The sequence below is a fragment of the Sander vitreus genome, chromosome 2, assembly GCF_031162955.1.
Source record: "Sander vitreus isolate 19-12246 chromosome 2, sanVit1, whole genome shotgun sequence".
Taxonomy (NCBI): Eukaryota; Metazoa; Chordata; class Actinopteri; order Perciformes; family Percidae; genus Sander; species Sander vitreus.
Window position 1 is genome coordinate 11,253,590 of NC_135856.1, and position 21,949 is coordinate 11,275,538.

Genomic DNA, 21,949 nt, shown 5'->3' on the forward strand with positions numbered 1-21,949 from the left:
TATACCGACAACATCCGCCCCGGATATCGTTGGTCGCTGGCGCTATGTGCGGTGTTTTTAATAGCTAAACGCTCTCAGCTGATTATAAAAAACAGGATGGAAGAGGAGGCAGACACTGGCGTTTCTTCGCGGACGGAGAGGAAAGCTTTGGAAAAGGCCAAAATACTTCAACGAGAACGCGAGAGGAAGATATTTAGACTGGTAAGACGAGGCAACAACACATTTGGAGCCTTTTTTTTTCTCCAGCTAACTGGCTAAAGCTGTGCATACTGTGCATGCACGTTAGTTAGTGTTTCTTAGCCGGTGAGTCTGACCATGCTTCTCTGTCCTGTTAACTGGAGGTTGGACGAGTCCTGAAGAAACCGGAGGCTGATCGGTCGGAGGAGGAGGCAGCTGTGTTACTGCTGCACGGAGAAACTGTGGAGGAGCTCTGCAAGCGACAAGTCCGCACAAATGTGCTCAAGAGGAAGCAGGAGGAGGTGAGACTGCCAGGCTCACTGAGTGTTAGTTATTAAGCTAACTAGCTAGGTTGAATATCACCTGTAACGGGTTATAACAAGATGGCGAAAGAACAAAGACGTTTGTAGGTTGAATGGCAAAAGCCAGACGGGTTGTTTCCGTGGTTGCTCCTGGACTAGCTAAGAAGTGAACTGTGGGCCCTCAGTAACTCAGCCCATCCGCAGACTTTCTGTCCATCACTTAGTTTGTAAAACAAAATAATTTATAAAAAATGTACGTAAAAATAGCCTCATAGTTAAATGATAATGCAGGACCCACCTTTTAAAGGCTCTTTTCATTTCAGTTTTTGTATTTTCTATGAGCAAGGTCAATAATTAAGAGAATGGCACAAATCAGGATCACAAAAACCTGCTATGGCTGTTCCTTGATACAAAAGAAGTATGTGGTTGTAAAATTAAACCATCTTGTTTTTCCTGTACCATCTGCAGGTGTTTGATGATGCTGATGAGCTGAAGAGTAAAGTCAGACAGCTCGCTGTGGCAGTCAAACAAGCAAAACATCTGGTGGTATACACCGGAGCCGGTATCAGTACAGTACGCCAAACTCCTTTTATCTTCAGTTTCCTTTTCCTTTTTAAACTTTCACAGGACTGATGATGTCTTTCCTTTCAGGCAGCTTCTATCCCAGACTACAGAGGCCCTAATGGTGTGTGGACACAGCTACAGAAGGGACGGACAGTCAGGTAAGATATATTTAGTTTACCCTGATATATTAGCTGCATTTTCTTTTAAAGTGAATTAAACTCCCAACTGCTATTATCTTTCTTGTTTCTCTTTACAAACAGTTCATCTGACCTGAGTAAAGCTGAGCCGACCCTCACGCACATGTGTGTTAGGATGCTACATAAGGAAAAGCTGGTATTTGAGACCTAGATAAATAACTTGTGGATGTTCCATTGGTATTTATGCATACTGGTTTTTACATACTGCGTGTGTGTTTGTCTATAAAGGTACAGCATGTTGTTTCTCAAAACTGTGATGGGCTTCACTTGCGTAGCGGTCTGCCCAGACATGCCCTGTCGGAGCTTCATGGAAACATGTTTATTGAGGTGAGACATTTTCTCAGTTGCTGACACTCACTCTCACACACACTCAGCTGTTGTCCTCAGCTACTTTCTTCTAAAACAAAATAATCTCACCATCTCCTGGAAAGACATAGTTCAGATATGTATTTATTTTTAAATAGAATTTGCAGTGCTTCCTCTAAAAGCAGCATCTCAGCAGGATTCAAAACTGAAAAAAGATCTGTATTGGCTATATAAAGTCTGATTCTGTTTGTTTGTTGTGGGTACACCAGCTGTCAAAGACAGCACTGCACAGCAATGACAATAAGTGAACTGCAGACAAACACTCAACAAATAAAAGTGAGCCATGCAAAACAGAGCTGCTTTGCGCTTGTCTTTTTCACACGAAATTCTTCACTGACAGGATATCCCTACATTACAGATACACAATGCTGTTACATGGGGATTGCCAAAGAAACTACGTTTCTGAGATTGTTTTGGGATTTTACACCATCCTGGAAAGCTGTTCTCCAAAGAAAGTAAGTCACCCTGACATGCTGGTTTGATCCTCCTATCTCTAGGTGTGTACAACCTGTTCCCCGGTCAGGGAGTACGTGCGCTTATTTGACGTGACGGAGCGGACATCGCTGCACCGCCATGGAACATGCCGCAGGTGCAGCCACTGTGGTAGTGAACTCAGGGACACCATAGTGCACTTTGGGGAACGTGGAACCCTAGAGCAACCTCTCAACTGGAAGGGAGCTGCAGAGGCTGCCAAGATGGCGGATGTTATCCTCTGCTTAGGCTCCAGTCTGAAGGTAGGTTTTCTAAACCACAGGGTGTCTGTATGCTTTTGGTAATCTGAAAAGGTTTGTTACATTTCAATTTCAGAGTTTTGTTTTTATCGGGTTAATATATTATGAATATCATGAAAATACATTTATTGACATGTAAATTAATATATGTGAAATTACTTGTATTTGAGAGCTTATTAGCTTGTGGCATCTTCACAACATCTTCTTGCGCTCTTGTTTTTCCCTCTTCTAGGTGCTGAAGAAATACGCTTGTCTGTGGTGCATGAACAGACCAGCAAGCAAAAGGCCCAAACTCTACATTGTCAACCTCCAGGTATGGTTGGTTTTGACATTTTAGGTGAATAAGATGCACATGAATTTGAATAAGATGCATATACAGTTCTGGCTGCTCTTGGCTGATTTATGTGTCTGTGCTTTTGTTCTAGTGGACACCAAAAGATGATCTGGCTAAGCTGAAAATTCATGGCAAGTGTGATGAGGTAATGAGTCTCCTAATGGAGGAGCTGAACATTCAGATTCCTGTGTATGACAGGTAAGGACCTTTTTGACAAATGCATTTTTCATGCTTTACAATACTTGGATTTTGGAATAGCATACACAAACCAGAAAGATTAGTCCACGCTCAGTTTCCCTCATTCTGTCTCATCAGGGCGGAGGACCCCATCTTTAGTCTAGCCACACCTTTGAGGCAAGAAGAGGTCGACAGCCATACTCGTGAGGTCATAGCTCCCCTTGATGGGCAGGAGGACTGCTTACCTGACTCTGGAGAGCAGGCAGAAGAAGCCACAGCTGTGCAGGGCGGCTGGTTTGGAAGAGGCTATGGCAAAGGAAGAAAGAAAAAGAAAAAAGCTGCATAATCAAGACACATGCAGATGTGGTTGACGTATGTAAAGTGATCAATCCCAATGAGGGATTCAAATTTCAGTCCCATAATGAGGACGAGTTGGACGTTAGTCTGCTGTTGTCTTTTTGGCCGCGTTAGTGTCATTTAGTCACATGCAGTGTGTGTGTCTGAAGGGTAAAACCATGCCTGCAGCATTATCATTTTTCTGCTGTCCCTCTGTATGGTCAGTATGTCACTAGTCTCGCTTTGCCAGACCATCCTCTACAGCGCTGTGGAGGAGGGTCTGGCTAGTCCATACAGCATTCTGGGATGAGAAAAAACGTGCTCTGGTTTATTGGCATATCTTTAAACCAATCACAATCGTCTTGGGCGGTGCTAAGCACCGGTCAGAGCCATGGTGCCGCTGCAAAATATCCTCGGGAAAGAACTTGTTTTGGTGGAACAAGTGCTCGTTCAAAAGTAATTTTAGTCGTACAACAGAAAACAGAAAAACAGAAAACTAGCTGTCTGGATTTACCCTGCTGAGATCTAAGGAGCAGTTACTGGCAGCAACGGAGCAATCCCGGAAGTGGAACTTCATGGATATAGACTAGTATGCCACAAACACTGTTATTTTAAATGACAACGTATTTTTCAGCCACCTTTTGAAGCCTACAGGGGGTGAAAGATTCTCTGGAGATTATATTTTTGGTGGAGTATCACTTTAACCGGAGTTAGTTATGTTTTTACCAAGTTGGTATTGGTGCATTGCAGTAAATAATTTGTTCTAATAATTGCGAGATGCTGCTGGTTTGAGCATTAGCTAGATGTGAATAGACATTAAGATACAGGTGTCTAAGTTTACTTAAATGTACGTTACTGTACGTATGACTTAGTGTTTACAAGTAGGAAATGCCAGTAGAACAGCCGCAGCAAACCAACGACCATTTTTTTGATTTCGGTGCTGCCACAGCTTTTACTCAGAAGAGATTCAGGAGGTCAAAAACTTTCTTCATATATTAGATATAAATATATTTTTGTAGTCTTTTTCAGATGTTTAATGCAATACTTGCATTGTTGAATGTACCTTTTTTTTCTTTCTTTTTTTAATAACATTGGCTTATTTGTGTTGATGTTTATTTTAATGGTATTTTGGTTCTTAAATTATTTCCTGAACTCACCGCCAATCTTTATCTGCTGTCCTCCATCCTCAGGTTTGCAGGCTAGGTAGTACAGCTACTACTGTACCTCCAGTTTACTGAAGTTGAATTTGCGTTTGTTTACATATTTATCTCAACTTTTGACTCTGCTACTGTCACATTTCTGTCTACAAAGACGTGTAAAAAAAACCAACTATTTTCTTAATTTTTGTTGTTGAATTTTTACTTAAATTTTGATTAGTTGTTAGTTAATGTCATTTCAAGTTACTGTTTCTTAATTGATTGGAAACTCCAAACATATGTCTCTATTAACTTGTCTCAGGGAGATCCAGTGTTATTAATCTCATCCTGTACCCTGTAATATCAGAAGTTATTAAAGGTCAGACTAATGACCAGAAGTAGTAGTCAGCATTCCTAAAACTGGATATGTTGGCTCAGTGGGTAGAGCAGGCGCACATATACTGAGAGCTTCATTCCTCAACACAGAGGTCAAGGGTTCGAAACCAACCTGTGACAAGTTGAGCCTGGATGTGATGACTCCTTGGTTTTTGTTGTATATTTTAATAACGTTTGATCATCTGTATTTTTCATTGTAGTGGCCTTTGCTTTAACTAGTCAATTAATATTTGTAATAATATTATAGTAAACTTGATTTATAGTCTTGACAGAACTCTAGCTTTACCTGTTACCTTTATTTGCCGTGTGATATTTTTTGAGTTGTGCAAGGGTAATGGTTTATTCCTGCATTTGTTTTATTTGTGTCAATTGTTTAACTTATTAAATAAAGATTTGACAATAATATAGACTGAGTCACTTGTGAATTGATATCTCTGAAACGAAGGACACTTGACAACAACTTAAACTAACTATATCTAGTATTATTGAAGCATAACAGTCCAATTAAACACTGTGCCTGTGTGTTTAGCAATACATTCATGTTATTGGACTTGTTCTAGGCAACTCTCTATTCCCTAATAATTAACTTTATAGCTGTGTTAATCAGTGGTGGAATAAGTATTCAAATCCTAAGTAAAATGTAGCGATACCACAATGTAAAATACTCCATTACTAATGTAAGTGCTGAATTTAAGATTACATCGGCCAGAACATAAATCATTTAATAAAGATGTTTTTCTTGAGTTAAAGTACAAAAGTATTCACCAAAATACACTAATAAGTACTCATGCAGCACAATGCTCACTGTCATAGTTATATTATGCTTAATCTATAAAAGTTCAACATCAATCCTGTGTTTTGTCTGTAAAATATTGAACTGCAAAATAACTTAACCAGAGCTGTCAAATAATTGTAGAGTAAAAAGAACAAATGTTCCCTCTGAAATTTAGTGGAGTAAAAGTATATAGTAGCGAAAAATAGAAATACTCAAGTACCTCAACAAGTGTACATCACGGATGTATAATAAAACTTAAAACGGTGTACATTACATTAGTTCAGTCAGTGCCTGAGTAAAGTACGTAGTTGCATTTCACATCAGTTTGTTTATAGCAGAGACTCTGGCTCATAGGTTGTATCTGATCACGTGACAGGAGTGATTACGCCATCTTCACGTCAGCGTGAGAGGATCGAGAGGATTCGTTCGATGCGACGTAGTTTTGGAGGCGTTGGCTTGGTCGCTGTTGTCAGTCTGCTTTGGAGAACCTGAGACGAAGAAGAAGACGACCTTAATAATCTTTTGGAGTAACCGGAGTCAAATACTCTGAAACTGTTTTTTTAATTTATTTATAACGTCAAGTAATTTGAACCTATCGAAATGATCAAAAACGGCCACCACGCCAACGACCAGCAGGATGACGCTGGTTGTAAGCCGGGTGGTTCTGTGTGCAGCCCGGAGAAAAGGAAGCGCGTAGTCCGGTTGTGGTGTGACGGCTGGTGAGTCTCTGTGCCCGCCACTGACTTACTGTTGGTGCTGGTTTATTAAACTCTTTTTCACAGTTTGTTGTCCTTTACGCGATCAGTATGCAACACATAAGGACCAATTGTGGGGAGGCATGCTAATGCTAGCTAGATACTTAACTTAGCAGTTAGTAACGTAGCAACAGGAGTGTCAGATGTAGCTAACGTAACGTTACTTACTCTCAAAAATAGTTATAATTGTAGTATTTCATCATTTCAATATTTCAATTTTTTTTTTAAATTTTTTTTAACTATGCATGACGTTAATGTTTGGCTGCTAACGTCACTTCTCAGTTTTTATGGCACAGTGGCGTGGGGTAACGTTAGCTAAATACCTCAAAATGCACAGCGTCACAGTGAGGTTATAAATGATATTTTGAAATGTGTTTGTGTGTGTATGAAATATACCCAGACAGAACTGAAACTGTGTTTACTTAAAGTTAGATAGGACATAAATTAATGAAAACATGTGAAGCGTTATGTTGCGTTACAACATAACGCTTCACAGGTTATAACGTTATACGACTATATATTATACTGTAACGCACTTTTCTCTTAGTATGGGGCTGCTCTGGATCGTCTTCAGTCAATCCAGATTGCTCCTGCAAGGCTACTCACTAGGTCAAATAGACGATCTCACATTACCCCGGTACTTAGCACCCTGTTGCATATAGGATTCAAATCTCGTACTCTTACGTACAGAGCATTGCACTGCCAGTCTCCTACATATGTGGCTGAGCTACTTAACCCATATTTGTCAGCTCGACCAATTAGGTCTAATATGTTAAATTTATTTATACGTTTAGCTGTTTTTGTGGATTCTTATAAAAATCAGATAAAGACATACACATTTAAACAGGCGTTTGGTTGATCGGTATGCACCTGGTCTGCACTTTCAATATTATCGTGTAATACTGATTGTGTATCAAGTGCTCACTCTGTTTGTATTGTGTTTCTTGTTTTTGCCCCTGTAAAGCACTTTGCGACTCATGTCTTGTCTGTGAAAAGCACTTTACAAATACATTTTTACTTACTTACTCATATGCATATCATGAGATTCTAGTTGTAAACACAGCCACATTTCCTACAGCCGAGCCAGAAAAAATGTTTGGCTGCTTTTACATGCATCCCTTGTGAAACTGGTTGCAAATAGCCTAACGTCTGCTGTCTGCAGACCTAACTTTACTTCGCTCTCTATGTGAAATCCTGTTGTTAATACCTCTAAGATTGTTTAAGGTACGGTTTTGGCAGTGTTTATGGTTTGATGCCCGATGGGTACTTAAATCTTAGATGATTACTCAAGGGCATTTATTTTATGTCTGTTTGTCACTCTGACACAAACATCGGAGAGTTGGTTGTGACACTCAGAGCCAACTCATGAGTCAGACAGCCATATCTAGTTGTTGTTAATGTTATTTTAACCTCTGCTGTCAAAGACTATGATCCTCACATCACATGATTAGCTGCAGCTCAGGAGACAACGGGCTCCGAATGTGCAATGCATAAATTCTCTCCTGGACTCACATGCTGCACAATGAAGTTGCCGGGTTGCTGATAGCTAGTTTGACATTGCCCGTCTCATATGGTGGTTATAAATAACCAGCATAGTGAACATGTCATTCAGTGTGATGCAAAAGTGGTATGTTGTTGTGGTGAGCAGGGGTTCCCTCTTTTTTGGGGGTTCGAATGGGCGTATTGAGACATAGTATATACTTAACGACAGATTAAATATAAGACAAGTGAGAGAAAGAGGAGCAGATGGGGGGAAGGGTCAAGATTATGAAATATTATGAGACTATTAATTCTGCAGTAGTTAAGAGTGTCAAAAACCCAACTAAATACCCAGCAGTTAGTTGATTCAGGGAAACCGTGGTTGTTCATGACCCAGTTTCAAGGCATCTGCAATATATTTATTTATAAAAAGAATACTTGAAGATGTTAACTGAGCCAGAGGATAGATCGTGTGATGCATTACATCAATCTAATACCTACTGCTTTCACTGACAAGACTGCTGGTTGTGCGTCCAAAAGACATTGTCTATTGATTGTTTGATTGCTCTATTAACACATTTACAAACATGCAATGTGTGTTCATTTTTCAGACATTTCAAAAGACCTTTTTTTAGCATTTTCTGATTGAGATAATTTACTTTTTTGATAGCTGTAAAACATAATCACACAGTACACTTGGAAAGTTAGGCATCACCTTACTGTATTTACTTTGTCTCTCTTGAAGCACTAAAACTGTGAAGTTGTGTTTCAAGAATGCTACATTGTTCAACAGCAAACCCTGATCTGCATATACATCACTCTGAAGAAAATATATTTACAACTGTATAGTATAGTGTCCGGTGTTTCCCACAGGTTGAGAATTTACTTGTGGTGGTGGGTGGCGCAGGATCATGTGACGGCGCGTAATGGCTGGGTTCAGTAATAATGGGTTCAGTTATAAACTTGTCAAACGAAGGTGAAAAGAATGACTACGTAACATCAGATCATTTAGAATGAAATTACTATTTACATATTAAACAAATTAGACTAAAAGATGATGAAAATATTGCGACACCATGCTGCATCTGACACAATTTCAGTGTAGTTATTAGGGCTGCACGATATGAGGGAAATATGCGATATGCCCTAACGTTGTTGAATATCGCGATAATGATATTTTGTTATAAATAGATTTTAAAAAGTAGCCTACTCAGTTCTGCATTTCTGCTGCTTTCAGTATTTTGTTAAAAACAACAAATTGCACGTTTAATTTTAAACAAATGACAAAAAAGTGTAGCCATGAATGGCTTTGTAAATTAAATCATTTTTTGCCAAATGTTAAAGGTTCAGCAGATAAAATACCTGTAATAATGTACTATGGTCCATACAGAAAGTTACATGTAATTATTAATCTCAACACTGTTCCCTCCTTACTCCTGTTAAATCATATAAGACTAGGGCTATCTAAAGTTAATTCTTTTTCATTTTGTTGGTTAACTCATTGTTCGTTTTTTTAAGTGTATTAATTTATCCGTGTTTTGGGGATCCTAAACACGCTGTTCTGTACTATACATGACCTGTTGCAGTCATTTAGATCTCGTCTGAGCAGATTTATGTCATTGAACAACTCTGAATTGTAGTTTAAAACTTTAACAGAAATAAAAAAAATAAAAAAAAATAAAAAATGAAGGGTTTTATTCGGGCTCGAGTCCATAAATGCAGTTAGCTAAGGCATACAGGCACGCAGAACTGAAGGCTCGGTTAGCAACGATTAGCGCTTATTAGCGGTTAGCTCCAGTTAACTCCGGTTACAAAGATATGGAGTGGAGGAGACTGCTGCGGAGAGGGGTAACAACCAGACTCTGATAAATGACGTTCGGGGAGCTTTCACAGCGGCGTGGCCGCGTTGTTTCTACGGTTTTACTAGTACAGTTGATCCCACGGCAAAACCACCAGCAGCATGATACTACTAACGTAACGATAGCCTCTCTGAGCAAGTGCAACGTTGACGCTGTCATGCACACTGCACGCAACTTCACGAGGGGGAGGGGCTGGAGGCAGCTGGTCTGTGTGCGCTGTAAAAAATACATTGTTGTTTGGAAATAAAATTGAATTCGCATTTCCCTGGGCAGGTCTTAATTTACCTGGGCGGGGCGCCCAAGTAGAACCTATGTATGGGAACTGGTGTCTAACTGATCCTGACCAGGCGAGGTGAGGGAGTCTGAGGGATTATTGTTAAGGGAATTCAGACTCACAGCTTGTGGTATTGTCATTATAGAGGAGAGGTCTGCCCACTGGAAGTGCAGTCACAGATAAGGTCTTTTAAGAAAGCGATTCCAATCTGTTGGAAATAATCTACAGATACAGAAGAGTTAACAGAAAGCTCTAAATGTCAGAGAAATGGAAGTGTAAATAAAAAGGGACTGGTTTGAATCCCTGGATCAACTGGGAAAACGAGGACAAGGAAAGTGCCTGGGTACTTATTTCCCTTCCCTCAAAAACGTATAGATATTTACAAGTTATAGTTCCTCTAAGAGTTGTCAGAATAAGGGTCAATATAATTTATAGGCCGAACTAACTTCAGTCAGGTAAATTATCTGAGATATCTTAAATTAGCACAAATGTGTAACACTAGAATCTATCTATCTATCTATGAACCTGCCCTTGCTAATACATTGTTTTTTATTCATTACACTTTTTTTGTATACCATGGGCTCATAACCACAAGCTGCCTTTGTGAAGCTGCTCAGTCTGTGGTTGAACTGGACGGCCTCGAGATTTGAATATTTTGAAACTTTAGGAATGTGAAGCTGCTGGGTGCTGAACAAAAGCAAACAACATCCTAGTATTCAAGGATTATTATTCTTTTGTTTTTCTTTTGGTTAAAATTAGCTAAGATTGCTGAACTTGCATAGCTTCCTCATTTAAAAGGCAAGCCAGTACAAAACATGAACTGTAGAAGTTGCTTAATGGCAGAAAACAAATGAACATTGACACATTGTACACACAGTGTCTCTGACCTTTCTCCCAGTAACCTTGTTCTTTTTCACTCATCAAAGGTCTGTCTTTTGGGCTATAACCTGTTTGATGGCCACACACACACACACACACACACACACACACACACACACACACACACACACACACACACACACACACACTGCTCTAATCTGCAAGGTCACCATAAAAAGAGATAAACTAATGTTAAACAACAAAGCAAGAAGTGTTGGCAAGTCAAAGGTATCCTGTAAAGGTGGCTTTGAAAGACAATGATGCTGTGAAAAAAGCTATAGCTGTGGGGTGCTAATTGTTAAGGCCACACCCCTTATTGTTGTGTGTGTTTATCTGTTTATTCAATATCTGTTTTGTCTTTTTTTGTTCAAGCACTTACAATATCTATTGTTTTCCATGCTGATGATGACGTTGTCCTCGCTTCTCTCTGTGTCCACAGTTATGACATGGTTCACTACGGTCACTCCAACCAGCTGCGGCAGGCCAAAGCCATGGGAGATTACCTCATAGTTGGAGTGCACACAGATGGTAATACACATACACCCATTCCAATATAGATATCTGTTAAACCTTTTTGTGATCAACAGTTTTTAGACTCATTGAATACTCAGTTGTGACTGACTAGTCTGGTACTCTACAATCAAGTCCATTTATTGTTTATTTCTAATCAAATCAAAATCCACACAGGTTTGTGGTATAAGGCCACAAAGACAGTTTTCCTTTGTTAGTGCAGACTGAGCTAACATGGGTTAGTATCACAACATTCCTTTCCAGTATTACTTGTAAGCTTCTCAGACAGTGTGAGATTTGTGGTTACTTTTAAGAGGCTGAACAGCAGTCAGATGTAAATGTTTACATTTCTAAGGTGAACTTTACAGTATAATACAGACATGGATGCCAGCTACCAATGTTTATATGGCTGCAGTCTTCAGGCTCCGTTTACTTAGCTTGAAGTAAACTGATTTTACATCAAGATTTTACACTTAATACTTAATTCTTTTGTCCAATTAAACGTACAATATGTAATTTTCTACCGCTAGGGATCTCTCAATCGAAACCATGGATGTAAACACAGACTTTTGATGACGTCGTGAAGTTGAGTCGTCAATCGATCATGGGAGTTGTTGTCTTCATTGTTAACCACCATTGCCGACGAAAATGTATCTGTTCACAGACAAGTTCATGTATTAAAGTTCTATTCATGTATACATTTAGTAACGCTTATTCATGTCACGTTATTCTAATTAAATAGCTGCAGTTTTTTCCACATAAATACTTAGATTCTATTTGTGGTGGTAGCTGACCGGTTAGCGAGCAAGCAAGCTAACATTAGCCAGCAGCTAGAACCACAACATTACACTATAGGGGGGAAAGGGGTTTGTTGTAATGTAACTCCTCGCCGCTGGGAGATTTACATCGCGTTATAACCTTATAACGTTACCGTACGTTTTAGCCACCAAGTATTAGCACGAGCCACTTGTCAACGTAGCACATTGTAGTAAGCTGAAACGATATTGAAATATCATATCAATAAATTATGTCTCTGCTGTATTACTGTGTTGCAACTGGCATGTAATTAATTAAACAATGATGCTGTGGCAGAAAAAAAAAAGTATGTATTACTGTTACTGAGTATAATTCTGTGACATTGTATGATTTACAATTACTCTTGAATGCATCATTTGGTGTTTCCTGTGTTTTGACGGAAGTTAAAGCAGCTAGAGGTGTGAAAGACCACCAAGTCTATGAGAAATTTGGTTCAATTGAATTACTCTTCCAGAGAGAGGATCTGCATTTAATGGTCTATATTGAGGAGTACGGCAGCAAAGTAAAAGGATGCCCTATGCCTGCTCATTGTTTCACGTGTTCCATTTCTCATTTGTCTCTTAATGTACGGTTGCTTTTGGTGGCTATAGTAAATGCACGTAAAAAGTTGCAGTCCTTATCGGTTCAATCATCCTGCTATTGATTTATCAAAGTTGGGAGCAACCAGCAACTGTGTTGCAGTAGCTGTTTCTATGGTGAACATTTTATCAGAGCTCTGATGCTAATTTATCAGTATGATGATGCACATTATTAAGTTATTACCGTTATTTGCATACTTCACAAACATCATTCTTTTTTACTCGGACAACTTTTGTTATGAAATATTGTTATAAAGACACAATAAAAGACAAATACCACCACATTCTGATCTGTCACCATGACTATTATAACAGTAGCATGACCAGATGATCCCTGTGCTGGCAGTCCTCCATGCTGTACGTTATATTATAAAACTGGTCAGATATTTGCTAAAAGTCAGGCACAAGGTTATCACAAGCATTAGATGTTTATCTACACAACGTGACACGTGGTCGAAGTTGGCTGAGTTGAATCCATAAATGTTGGAGTACAATCTTGCACTTATCTTTAGGTTAAGCTCCCAGATTATCCCAGCAGGCAGAAATCCCATTCACAGCACATGTCTTGGTGGTGGTTTCGAATGTTATGGTGTCGAGTTGAATTCTGATGAACTAACTCACCGGCAGACGACATAAGAAGTGTTCTGTGTGGCGTTCTGAAGACTTCTCCAGCGCAAATAGTCTTGTCTTGAGTCCAGCAATCTTCTGTCAGTAGTCCACTAAATTACTGTTTGGGTCTTGTAGTGTTGTGGGTCGCAGAAGGCAGTTCAAAGTAGATTACAGTAACCCAGTTATCCTCCCAATGATTTAGTCATAGGAAACCTCCTTAAAAGTGGCAACAATAACAGCTAAGCAGAAAGAAGAGCATCTGCATTGTAGCAAAGCAAGAATTTAGAGTCAATACAGATGGAAGTAATGTGCCAATAATTAACAAAAGATTACCTCCCATCCTTTCCCAAAGCTGAGATTTCCAAGCACAAAGGTCCTCCGGTCTTCACTCAAGAAGAACGCTACAAGATGGTACGGGCCATCAAGTGGGTGGATGAGATGGTTGAAGGAGCACCTTACGTCACCACCCTGGAGACTCTGGACAAGTACAACTGTGACTTTTGTGTGCACGGAGGTGAGTCAGTTGAGGGCTGCTCTTTGAATTTCTTGTCCTTAACACACAGATTTATGTTATCATTTTATTTGAAGAGACCTACTCAGTGATGCACATGATGTGAACAAGCCTCCAGATTCGATGATGAACTAATGTATTTGTTTATGTTTTACCAGATGACATCACGCTGACGGTAGATGGTAAGGACACATATGAAGAGGTGAAGCGTGAAGGCCGTTACCGGGAATGTAAACGCACACAGGGCGTCTCCACCACTGACCTGGTGGGACGAATGCTTCTCATGACCAAAGCCCATCACAGCAACATGGTGAGTTAAGCTGCGTTAACGCAGTAGGTTTTATAGTTAATGTTTAGTGTGGGATTTCACCCATTGATATGGTGGCTGTGTGAGTAGGCTTCTTTGCTATACTGTCGCCCCTTAACGCACAACTATAAATCCCCCTTTAGTGTCTTGGAAAGACAAAAAAAGTCCAGGGTGCTCAAGAAGTTCAATCAAATGCTTGAAGGTGCTACTTGGGGTCGGGAATTCAATTGAATGTAGAGAAAAAGAAAAAATAAACTCATTATTTAGTGTATGAGCAATGGTTCGTTTGTTTGTTTGTATTTCTGCAGGATAACCCTGATTATCAGCAGCATACAGACAACTTTGGAAAAGTGAGTAGCATAGGTTTTATTATAGTAAAACCTTGTTGTGTAAATCTGTTAGCAGTAGAACATCTTTCCCAAAGTGAGACACCACTTAGCGTTTATTACATTTTCCCAGTGAAACACTTGTCTTTTATTGTGTTCCAGGGCCCTAAAGGCCACAGTCCATGGACAGGAGTGTCACAATTTCTTCAGACTTCCCAGAAGATCATTCAGTTTGCTTCAGGAAAGGAACCTCAGCCCGGAGACACCATCATCTATGTGGCCGGGGCATTCGACCTCTTCCGTATCCTTATTGTACAGAAATAACCACAATTGAGTTTCGAACACTGTTAGTAATCATTTCTGTAGTGTATGTTGTTGTTGTTGTTGTTGTTGCCTTGACCACAAATGTCTTGCAGACATTGGCCATGTTGACTTCTTAGAGATGGTCTATAAGCTGGCGGAGAGGCCCTACGTCATCGTTGGTCTGCACTTTGACCAGGTACACCTTATGCAGACATGCACTTGCGCACACATCTCAGCAAAGCATTCACAAGACGGTAAGAAATTGACCCCTCCCTGGGGCCCGTTTCAGGAAGAAGGTTTAACAAACTCTGGGCCTCATGTACTAACGCTTTTGCGCCCACTTCAGGCGTATTTGTTTTGCAATGTGCGCGTAAAAGCATGGCGAGGTATGTACAAACAGGCCGCACTGAGGTAAAAGTGCAGACTACTTGTCGCGGGAACTGAAAATGGCAAATTGCGCTTTTCCGTGTCATGCATATGCATTCATGGGAGGGTGAAGGAGAACGTGGGAGTTTCCCATAAAGAGATGGGAGGAGAAGCGTAAAGTGCGCCTAATTATGTATTCTGCGGTATGTACAAAAACCTCCCGTGACAGCGCTCCTTTATTTTGAGGTGAAAATTCTCCACCTCTTAAAAGCAGGTGTAAACCAGCCGCAAGCGGGTTTCCTCACATATGCCTCCTGGTGAAATGGCAGCAGTAATCCGAGCAAGACGGCGACATAGGCCAAGGAGACGAGCTGAAAAGATTTTTGCCACAAGGACCACGATTTTTCAGTTGAGTGAACACAAAATCATTAAGCGTTACAGATTAAGCAACCATGCAATATTACAGTTACTGGAAGAAATCAAAGATGACCTTGAATCTCCAACTCAGCGTTCACATTCCATTCCAGCAGTTGTCAAACTCCTCGCTACATTACAAATATTGGTATCCGGATCATTTCAAGCAGTCATAGCATCAGCAGTGGGAATATTGCAGTCTGCACTTAGCCGTATCATAGCACAAATGCTTAACGCTTTGCTACAGCGCAATTTACTGTATAGTGGGCGGAGAAAGGCACTGGTTACCCGATGAACTGCAGGTTTGGTAAATAAGACGTAAGCTGAAGTATCACAGCGTGCGGTTTCTGCGGGTTGGCCATGGCGCTGATAACGCTACGTTTGCAAATGTACGTACATGATGGCCTCTGAGTCTAACCCTGAACTCTGAGTTGATTTACCCGGAGATGGAAACTCTGAGTTTTCGGTTCCAGAACAGCTGATTTGAGACTGAATGAATGAATGAGGAAATGAAAGAGCGCTGTGTCAGAGGGAGGAGACTGAGAGAAACTCGAGGTTTCTTGAAGAAAGCCTGCTCCCGACCAGGTTAGGTTCACAGGCTCAGTTACCATAGTAACTGACTCTGAGGTTAAGTTACCTCTCTTTCTGAAATGGGCTGGAGTTACCCCTCTCTCTCAGGGTTAGGGTAACCTGGTCCATTTGTTTTGGAGAGGAGGAGATTCGTCTCCCAGCATAAACCTCCTAAACGATGAACACTAAAGGAATCCTAACTGGGAGAAACTGACTGCAATGAGGGCATTGCTCGGTCTTTTGTTATTGTTTTGATGAGGCCCCTAGCGGCAGAAAATTACATATTGTACATCCCAAGTCATGTCCTTTTGGTTCAAGTGAGTTGGCTAAAAAATAATAAATGATGTCTTCATTCTCTTCAGGAAGTGAATCGGTACAAGGGGAAGAACTATCCAATCATGAACATCCACGAGAGGACACTGAGTGTCCTGGCCTGTCGGGTGAGTTTACACACACACACACACACACACACACACACACACACACACACACGTTTACTTCGCTCACTTTTGTGGACATTACATTATAGATATACATTCATTTTTTGGAGAATTACCCTAACCACTACTTGCCTTACCTTAAAGGACAATTCCGGCGCATAATGAACCTAGGGGTTAATAACATATGTTTACCGAGTCGAACGCTCTCTGGGATATGTTTTCATGCTAATCGAATGTGTCTCTAGCTTGAAACTAGCTACCGCAAACCGGTGTTTAGCTGCTAACACTAGCTTTCGTGGCACAGGGTCAATCACTATTTCTACAGCACTAACAAGGCTCAAAATAGCACCACACTTAAACGGTAGTATAATGAGGGTCCCTACTTGCAAACCGAAGCATTGAGAACTTTGTAAGTGTACAGAGAGTTTGTTACAAAGATAGATTATAAAGACAGTAGCGTTAATGTTTACATGCGGCCGCCCTCTTGGGTAACAGTCATGACCAGTCGAACGACGAACGCCGTGCAACCAGTAACATAGCTCAAACACAGTGTTTGTGTTTCGACTGGTCATGACTGTTATCCAAGTGCCCCGAAAGCTAGCGTTAGCAGCTAAACACCAGTTTGCTGTAGCTAGTTTCAAGCTAGAGACACATTCGATTAGCATGAAAACATATCCCGGAGAACGGTTGACTCGGTACACGTATGTTATTAACCCCTAGGCTCATTTTGCGCAGGAATTGTCCTTTAACATAACCCTAGTCTGGTTTACCAGATGTACATTGCTGGGATAAAGCCTGATATCCACACACGCTCTAAATGTTCAGCACAGTGGGATGTATTTCTAGTCTGAAAACTTACAGTGCTGCAGGGTGATCTTGGCTCTGTTCCCTTCATTCCTGCTGGTCAGCTATCTAGTCTAGAACAATGAGTCTCTGTGGCCCATCTGCACTGTGTGCATTTGTGTTGAAGTTATAAGCCAACTAATGAGAACATTACACAAACAAACATGTTACACAATCCTAAAACCGCTAAATTGCTGTGCTCCATCATCAATGCCTGATGATGATGGTACTCAATTTGCCAGAACTAAAGCAGTGAAGAGTAAAAGCAACCTCACCCTTGAGCTGTGTTGTATCCAAAAGATGCACTGAACGCACAACTGATGTGAGGCATTGGCATGAAAGGTTTAATCGTTAAAAAAATTCACTTATGACTATGAACCTCTCTTTTGCTATCGTCTTGACTGTCTCTCTATAGTATGTGTCGGAGGTGGTGATTGGTGCTCCCTATGCAGTGGGCAAAGACCTGCTGGATCATTTTAAGGTGAGTTGCCTTTGAAGGACTTTTCGTCAGATTATGTTTTTTTTTTAATATTATTTATTTAGATCATTTTTTAACCATTTAATTTAATTTAGGGCACAATTCGAAGCAAAGTCCAGCCTATGCAGCTAACTGGTGGAGGCATTTATATTATATCAAAAATATAATACTGTACCAGCAATGGCTGGCTACAAATGGGAAGTACATTACTTTAGTTTGAAAACTAGTTTCAGCTCACAAAGTTTTGACAGAATTACATTAAATACAGATTAAAGATTACTTAAAGCCTTTGACTTTGTAGGCCAGAACAGATCACTGTATGGTTGCTGCATTTGTTAGATTACCCCCCCCCCAAGATAATTTCTCTACATTGTAAATTACAAAAAACAACCCATACTGAACTGTAGGGCACCCCCTAGTGGACTGTTGAAATATCAGAAGAAAAAAACTAAAAAACGTCCATTTGAACAGAATTTGAATCTGTCATACCCTGTAGGAAGTTAACAAATCATTATCACAGCCTTTTTCTTTACATGTTGTGTTCCACACGTTTGAAAAGCTTAACAGCTAAAAAAGTTAATAACAGGTTTACCTTGGCAAAAAAACTAGAGTAGACACAAGTTTACATGCAAAGTAATAAGGAACTGGTTACTGTGAGATACCAGAACAGAGCGGACCATCTGCCAGCATGGGGCTATTCAGTGGGGTCACTGTTACTTCTCAGTGAACATAATGCAGATGAAATACTGGAAGAATGTCATTTATATCTTTACACATGATGGGTGGTTTAACCAGATGTGTTTGTATAACTGTGCAGGTGGACCTGGTGTGTCATGGCAAGACAGAGGTGTTTCCAGACAAGGATATGTCAGACCCCTACGCTGTGAGTACAGGGTCCTCTTGTCTCTGATCAGAGTGCAGTAACCCCTGGGCGCCTGGGTAGCTCAGTTGATAGAGCACGCACGTGCAGAGGCTCAGTCCTCGACGCAGCGGCCGGTGGGTTCGGTTCGGACCTGCGGCCTTTGCTGCATGTCATTCCCCTCTCTCACTCCCCTTTCATGTCTAACCTGTCCTATCAAATAAAACCCTACAAATGCCCAAAGTAACTGATGCAAGTGTTCTTGCAGATAAGCATACAAATAGACCTAATCAGAAGAGTTTACATTATTGGTTCAAATCTGACAAAATGATCGGATTGATGTGCGTTATTGCTCCATTCAGGTATTACAAAACTATCCCGATTGGCCTCTGGGGGGCACTCTAGTGTTACATGTCTGTGTGTTGAACATTATATATCAAATGTTCACAAGGGTGTGTGTTAATATTCCATTCTGACTTTTTAATATTGCTCTAATTAGGGTGGACCTCCTCATTCACAGGGCATAACAGGGGAACTTTGGCCTTGCGTCTGTTGGTTTGATATAACCATTTGTGTTCTGCCCTCAGGAGCCAAAGAAGAGGGGGCTATTCAGGACCATCGATAGTGGGAACAATCTCACCACCGATGACATTGTCCAGAGAATTATTGAAAACAGGTCAGCGACTCCTCGTTCTTAACTGGCACTTCCTCATCATCTTCATCTACATTTAATTTCTCGCTGTATAGATCATTTTGAGCCTTTACCATTTGTATGTTTTTATATCAAGTTTATTCACGTCACCTTGCGTGTTCCCAGGCTGCAGTTTGAAGCCAGGAACCAGAAGAAGGAGGCCAAGGAGATGGCGGTGATCGAGGCGATGAAGAGGAAAGAGCAGCAGGTGCAGAGTGAAGGTGCAGACCAGGAAGCTCACTAGTGAAACCTCAGGCCTGGTTCTGTGTCTTATTTACTCATCCTGGTACACTCAGCTTTAAAAGGATAGACTTGACTGACCCAGACGGACGGTCCATGTTGTCCTAAACTGGACAGTCCACTGGATGCGGAATCCTGCTTTAAATATTTGGTGATGCAGTATATCTTGCATGCCGCTGGGTTAGCTTCACTTAGCCTTCATCTATACAGACAGCTCCAGTCTAATGCAATTAGAATAGATTTGCCTGGACAAGAACACAAAGAATACCAACTCATACTACAATTTAACCTGCTAAATCCCTCTCAACCTCTCTTCCTCCACAGAGAACTTTTTAATGTCGTCTTCTGTCATGTATTGTTTGTTTGTTTTTTTCCATGAAATCACACACTACATGCTCCTGTATAGCTGTAGAAATGGTATGTCAAGTTTTTAATAAGCCATAACTTCAAATGTTAATGACATTGTCAGTTATGTTTTTAGTTTAAACCATATTAGTATTTAATGATCATTTTTTAGAAGTGTCTTCAGTTGAACGTTGAATGTGCTCTGTTTTTTAATACACTGAGAAAACATTGATGTATTTTAATTTCTAGAAGTCACTATGTTTTTGTCTATCGTGAAAATTATTATTACTGCGTTTAATGATCTGTAGAGTAGTCTTTTAATTTTAACTGTGGATTTTAACTACCTGATTTTGCCGTGGGTGCGTGCATGTGGGTAGGTGTGTGTGTGTGTGTGTCTTAGGCTATCTTCAGGGACACATTTCAGACTAACGACCAGTTAATTTGGGACGGCTTGTCCAATCAGGGACTAAAGCCATGTCCCAAATCAGGAAAAAGCTCTTTATGGGTCAGTGGTTAAGGTTAGTTTTACGTTAGTCTCCACAGCGCTGTGTCAGCACTGGAATATGGTCTGGCTAAACTGCTTATCTATTCTAGGATAGGGGGTAAAAATGCTCTGGCTTGTTTGTTTTTTTTATACTTTAAACCAATCAAAACCGTCTTGGGCGGCGCTAAATCTTGAAGGTAGCGATGGTGCCCTTGCAAAAAAATATAGCGGAGGTAGCAAAAGGGGAGGGACATCATCATAGGCCGGATATCAGGCTTTATCCCAGCAATGTACATCTGGTAAACCAGACTAGGGTTAGGTTAAGATAAGGCAAGTAGTGGTTAGGGTAAGTCTCCAGAACATGAATGTATATCTATAATGTACCCAAAAGTGACCTAAGTAAACGTGTGTGTGTGCGTGCGTGCGTGCACGCGCGCAAAAGGGTGAGGTTTGTGAGTAAGCGTTTGTGCCTCATTCCTAGAGCTATAACAATAGACTGTAATAAAAATAGGCTATAACTAATGTGAGGGCTGTGAATTGTATCAGAAAGTCCAAACTGTGTTGCTAAAGTTGTCCTTCTCTCCCCAGTCTACTTTCAAGAAATGTGTTTTCCAATGTCCTCTGTTCTTCTTCTTTAAAAGAATCCAAGAGCTTAAACATTTGGAACCCAGTCCTTCAAACTGCTTCTGCAAACATTTTTAGATTGTTCATTGTTAATAATCTGCTTTTCTTGTTGTTGTGCTAGGGGGCATTTTCAACGCAGCTGAATTGTTAATGGGGCAAGACAGTGTGTGTTTTTAAAGTGTGTCTGTGGGGTGGAAGGTGGGATGGTGTTAGGCTGAGAAATAAATATATTTCTAAATATTTGATGGTAGGAATTTTCACAACCTTTCAATCACTATATTGCAATGTGTAAATTTACCTGTTAATAAATAAATTAGTAATGTGGCAAAGTTCCATCTGATGTCTGTTTTACAGCAGTAGCGTGATGTGTGCAGCCTGATGAAATCTTTGTTGGATCAGCAAATAGTCACAGCTCACTGAGTCTGTGAAATGAGGCCACAGTCGCTCAGAAACTGCTAAATCCAACCAGTCCCGTCCCATTCACACTGCTCTCAGATTTGAACAAAAACTGCAAACTGTCACCTCATTACAAACACAAAGAGCCTTTAATCCTCCAGCCTAAACACCCGGAGGAGCTTCTGCAGGAAGGATTGTATCACTCAGCTGAGGGGCATAACAGCCATCAAGCTCTCACTCCCCACATTCATTTGGTCTAAGATGGGTTTTTTTAATGAATGGAATAGTGAAGAAACATTTATTTTACACAGGGGCCTCTCAATGAAAATTGAGCGGAAGTAGGTAGGAGGGCAGAGCCAGGCTATCTCAAGGGCCCAGAGGAGACCCATTTGCCAACCACTGAAATAGTTACAAGTGTTTTGTTTTTGTCTTTTCTTGAGCCAACAACTGTGGGTTTGGACATTAAGCCGTCATAATGAAATTTAAATATTTTGGTGAGGAT

General features: G+C 40.5%; 2 protein-coding genes and 1 long non-coding RNA gene across 3 annotated transcripts; 2 read left to right on the forward strand and 1 right to left on the reverse strand.

Moving 5' to 3' along the window:
- Positions 1-5: 5 nt before the first annotated feature.
- sirt7 (sirtuin 7) lies at positions 6-3,611 on the forward strand. The gene is made up of 10 exons (XM_078277346.1): positions 6-201; positions 342-479; positions 948-1,052; positions 1,131-1,201; positions 1,304-1,376; positions 1,469-1,567; positions 2,104-2,340; positions 2,570-2,650; positions 2,763-2,869; positions 2,987-3,611. Exons 1-10 carry the CDS (start codon positions 97-99, stop codon positions 3,192-3,194), a joined length of 1,224 nt encoding a protein of 407 aa, XP_078133472.1. The 5' UTR covers positions 6-96; the 3' UTR covers positions 3,195-3,611.
- LOC144535081 (uncharacterized) lies at positions 2,311-5,801 on the reverse strand. Its single transcript, XR_013503640.1, has 3 exons — positions 5,712-5,801; positions 3,094-3,154; positions 2,311-2,383 (listed from the first exon to the last, which is right to left on the reverse strand). It is a non-coding gene; the product is annotated as an uncharacterized LOC144535081 (long non-coding RNA).
- Positions 5,802-5,903: 102 nt separating this feature from the next.
- pcyt2 (phosphate cytidylyltransferase 2, ethanolamine) lies at positions 5,904-21,383 on the forward strand. Its single transcript, XM_078277364.1, has 12 exons — positions 5,904-6,210; positions 11,177-11,265; positions 13,603-13,764; positions 13,920-14,071; positions 14,377-14,418; positions 14,557-14,695; positions 14,811-14,893; positions 16,410-16,487; positions 17,746-17,811; positions 18,626-18,691; positions 19,255-19,343; positions 19,485-21,383. Exons 1-12 carry the CDS (start codon positions 6,092-6,094, stop codon positions 19,600-19,602), a joined length of 1,203 nt encoding a protein of 400 aa, XP_078133490.1. The 5' UTR covers positions 5,904-6,091; the 3' UTR covers positions 19,603-21,383.
- Positions 21,384-21,949: the final 566 nt, after the last annotated feature.

What these genes read in the sequence shown, in the direction of transcription:
- sirt7 (XM_078277346.1), top strand. Translation starts at nt 97, where the DNA reads ATGGAAGAGGAGGCAGACACTGGCGTTTCTTCGCGGACGGAGAGGAAA. An exon ending in CAGAAGGGACGGACAGTCAG is followed by an intron (nt 1,202 to 1,303) that starts GTAAGATATATT and finishes CTTTACAAACAG; the next exon opens with TTCATCTGACCTGAGTAAAG. An exon ending in GCTTAGGCTCCAGTCTGAAG is followed by an intron (nt 2,341 to 2,569) that starts GTAGGTTTTCTA and finishes TCCCTCTTCTAG; the next exon opens with GTGCTGAAGAAATACGCTTG.
- pcyt2 (XM_078277364.1), top strand. Translation starts at nt 6,092, where the DNA reads ATGATCAAAAACGGCCACCACGCCAACGACCAGCAGGATGACGCTGGT. An exon ending in TTGGTCTGCACTTTGACCAG is followed by an intron (nt 14,894 to 16,409) that starts GTACACCTTATG and finishes CATTCTCTTCAG; the next exon opens with GAAGTGAATCGGTACAAGGG. An exon ending in ACCTGCTGGATCATTTTAAG is followed by an intron (nt 17,812 to 18,625) that starts GTGAGTTGCCTT and finishes ATAACTGTGCAG; the next exon opens with GTGGACCTGGTGTGTCATGG.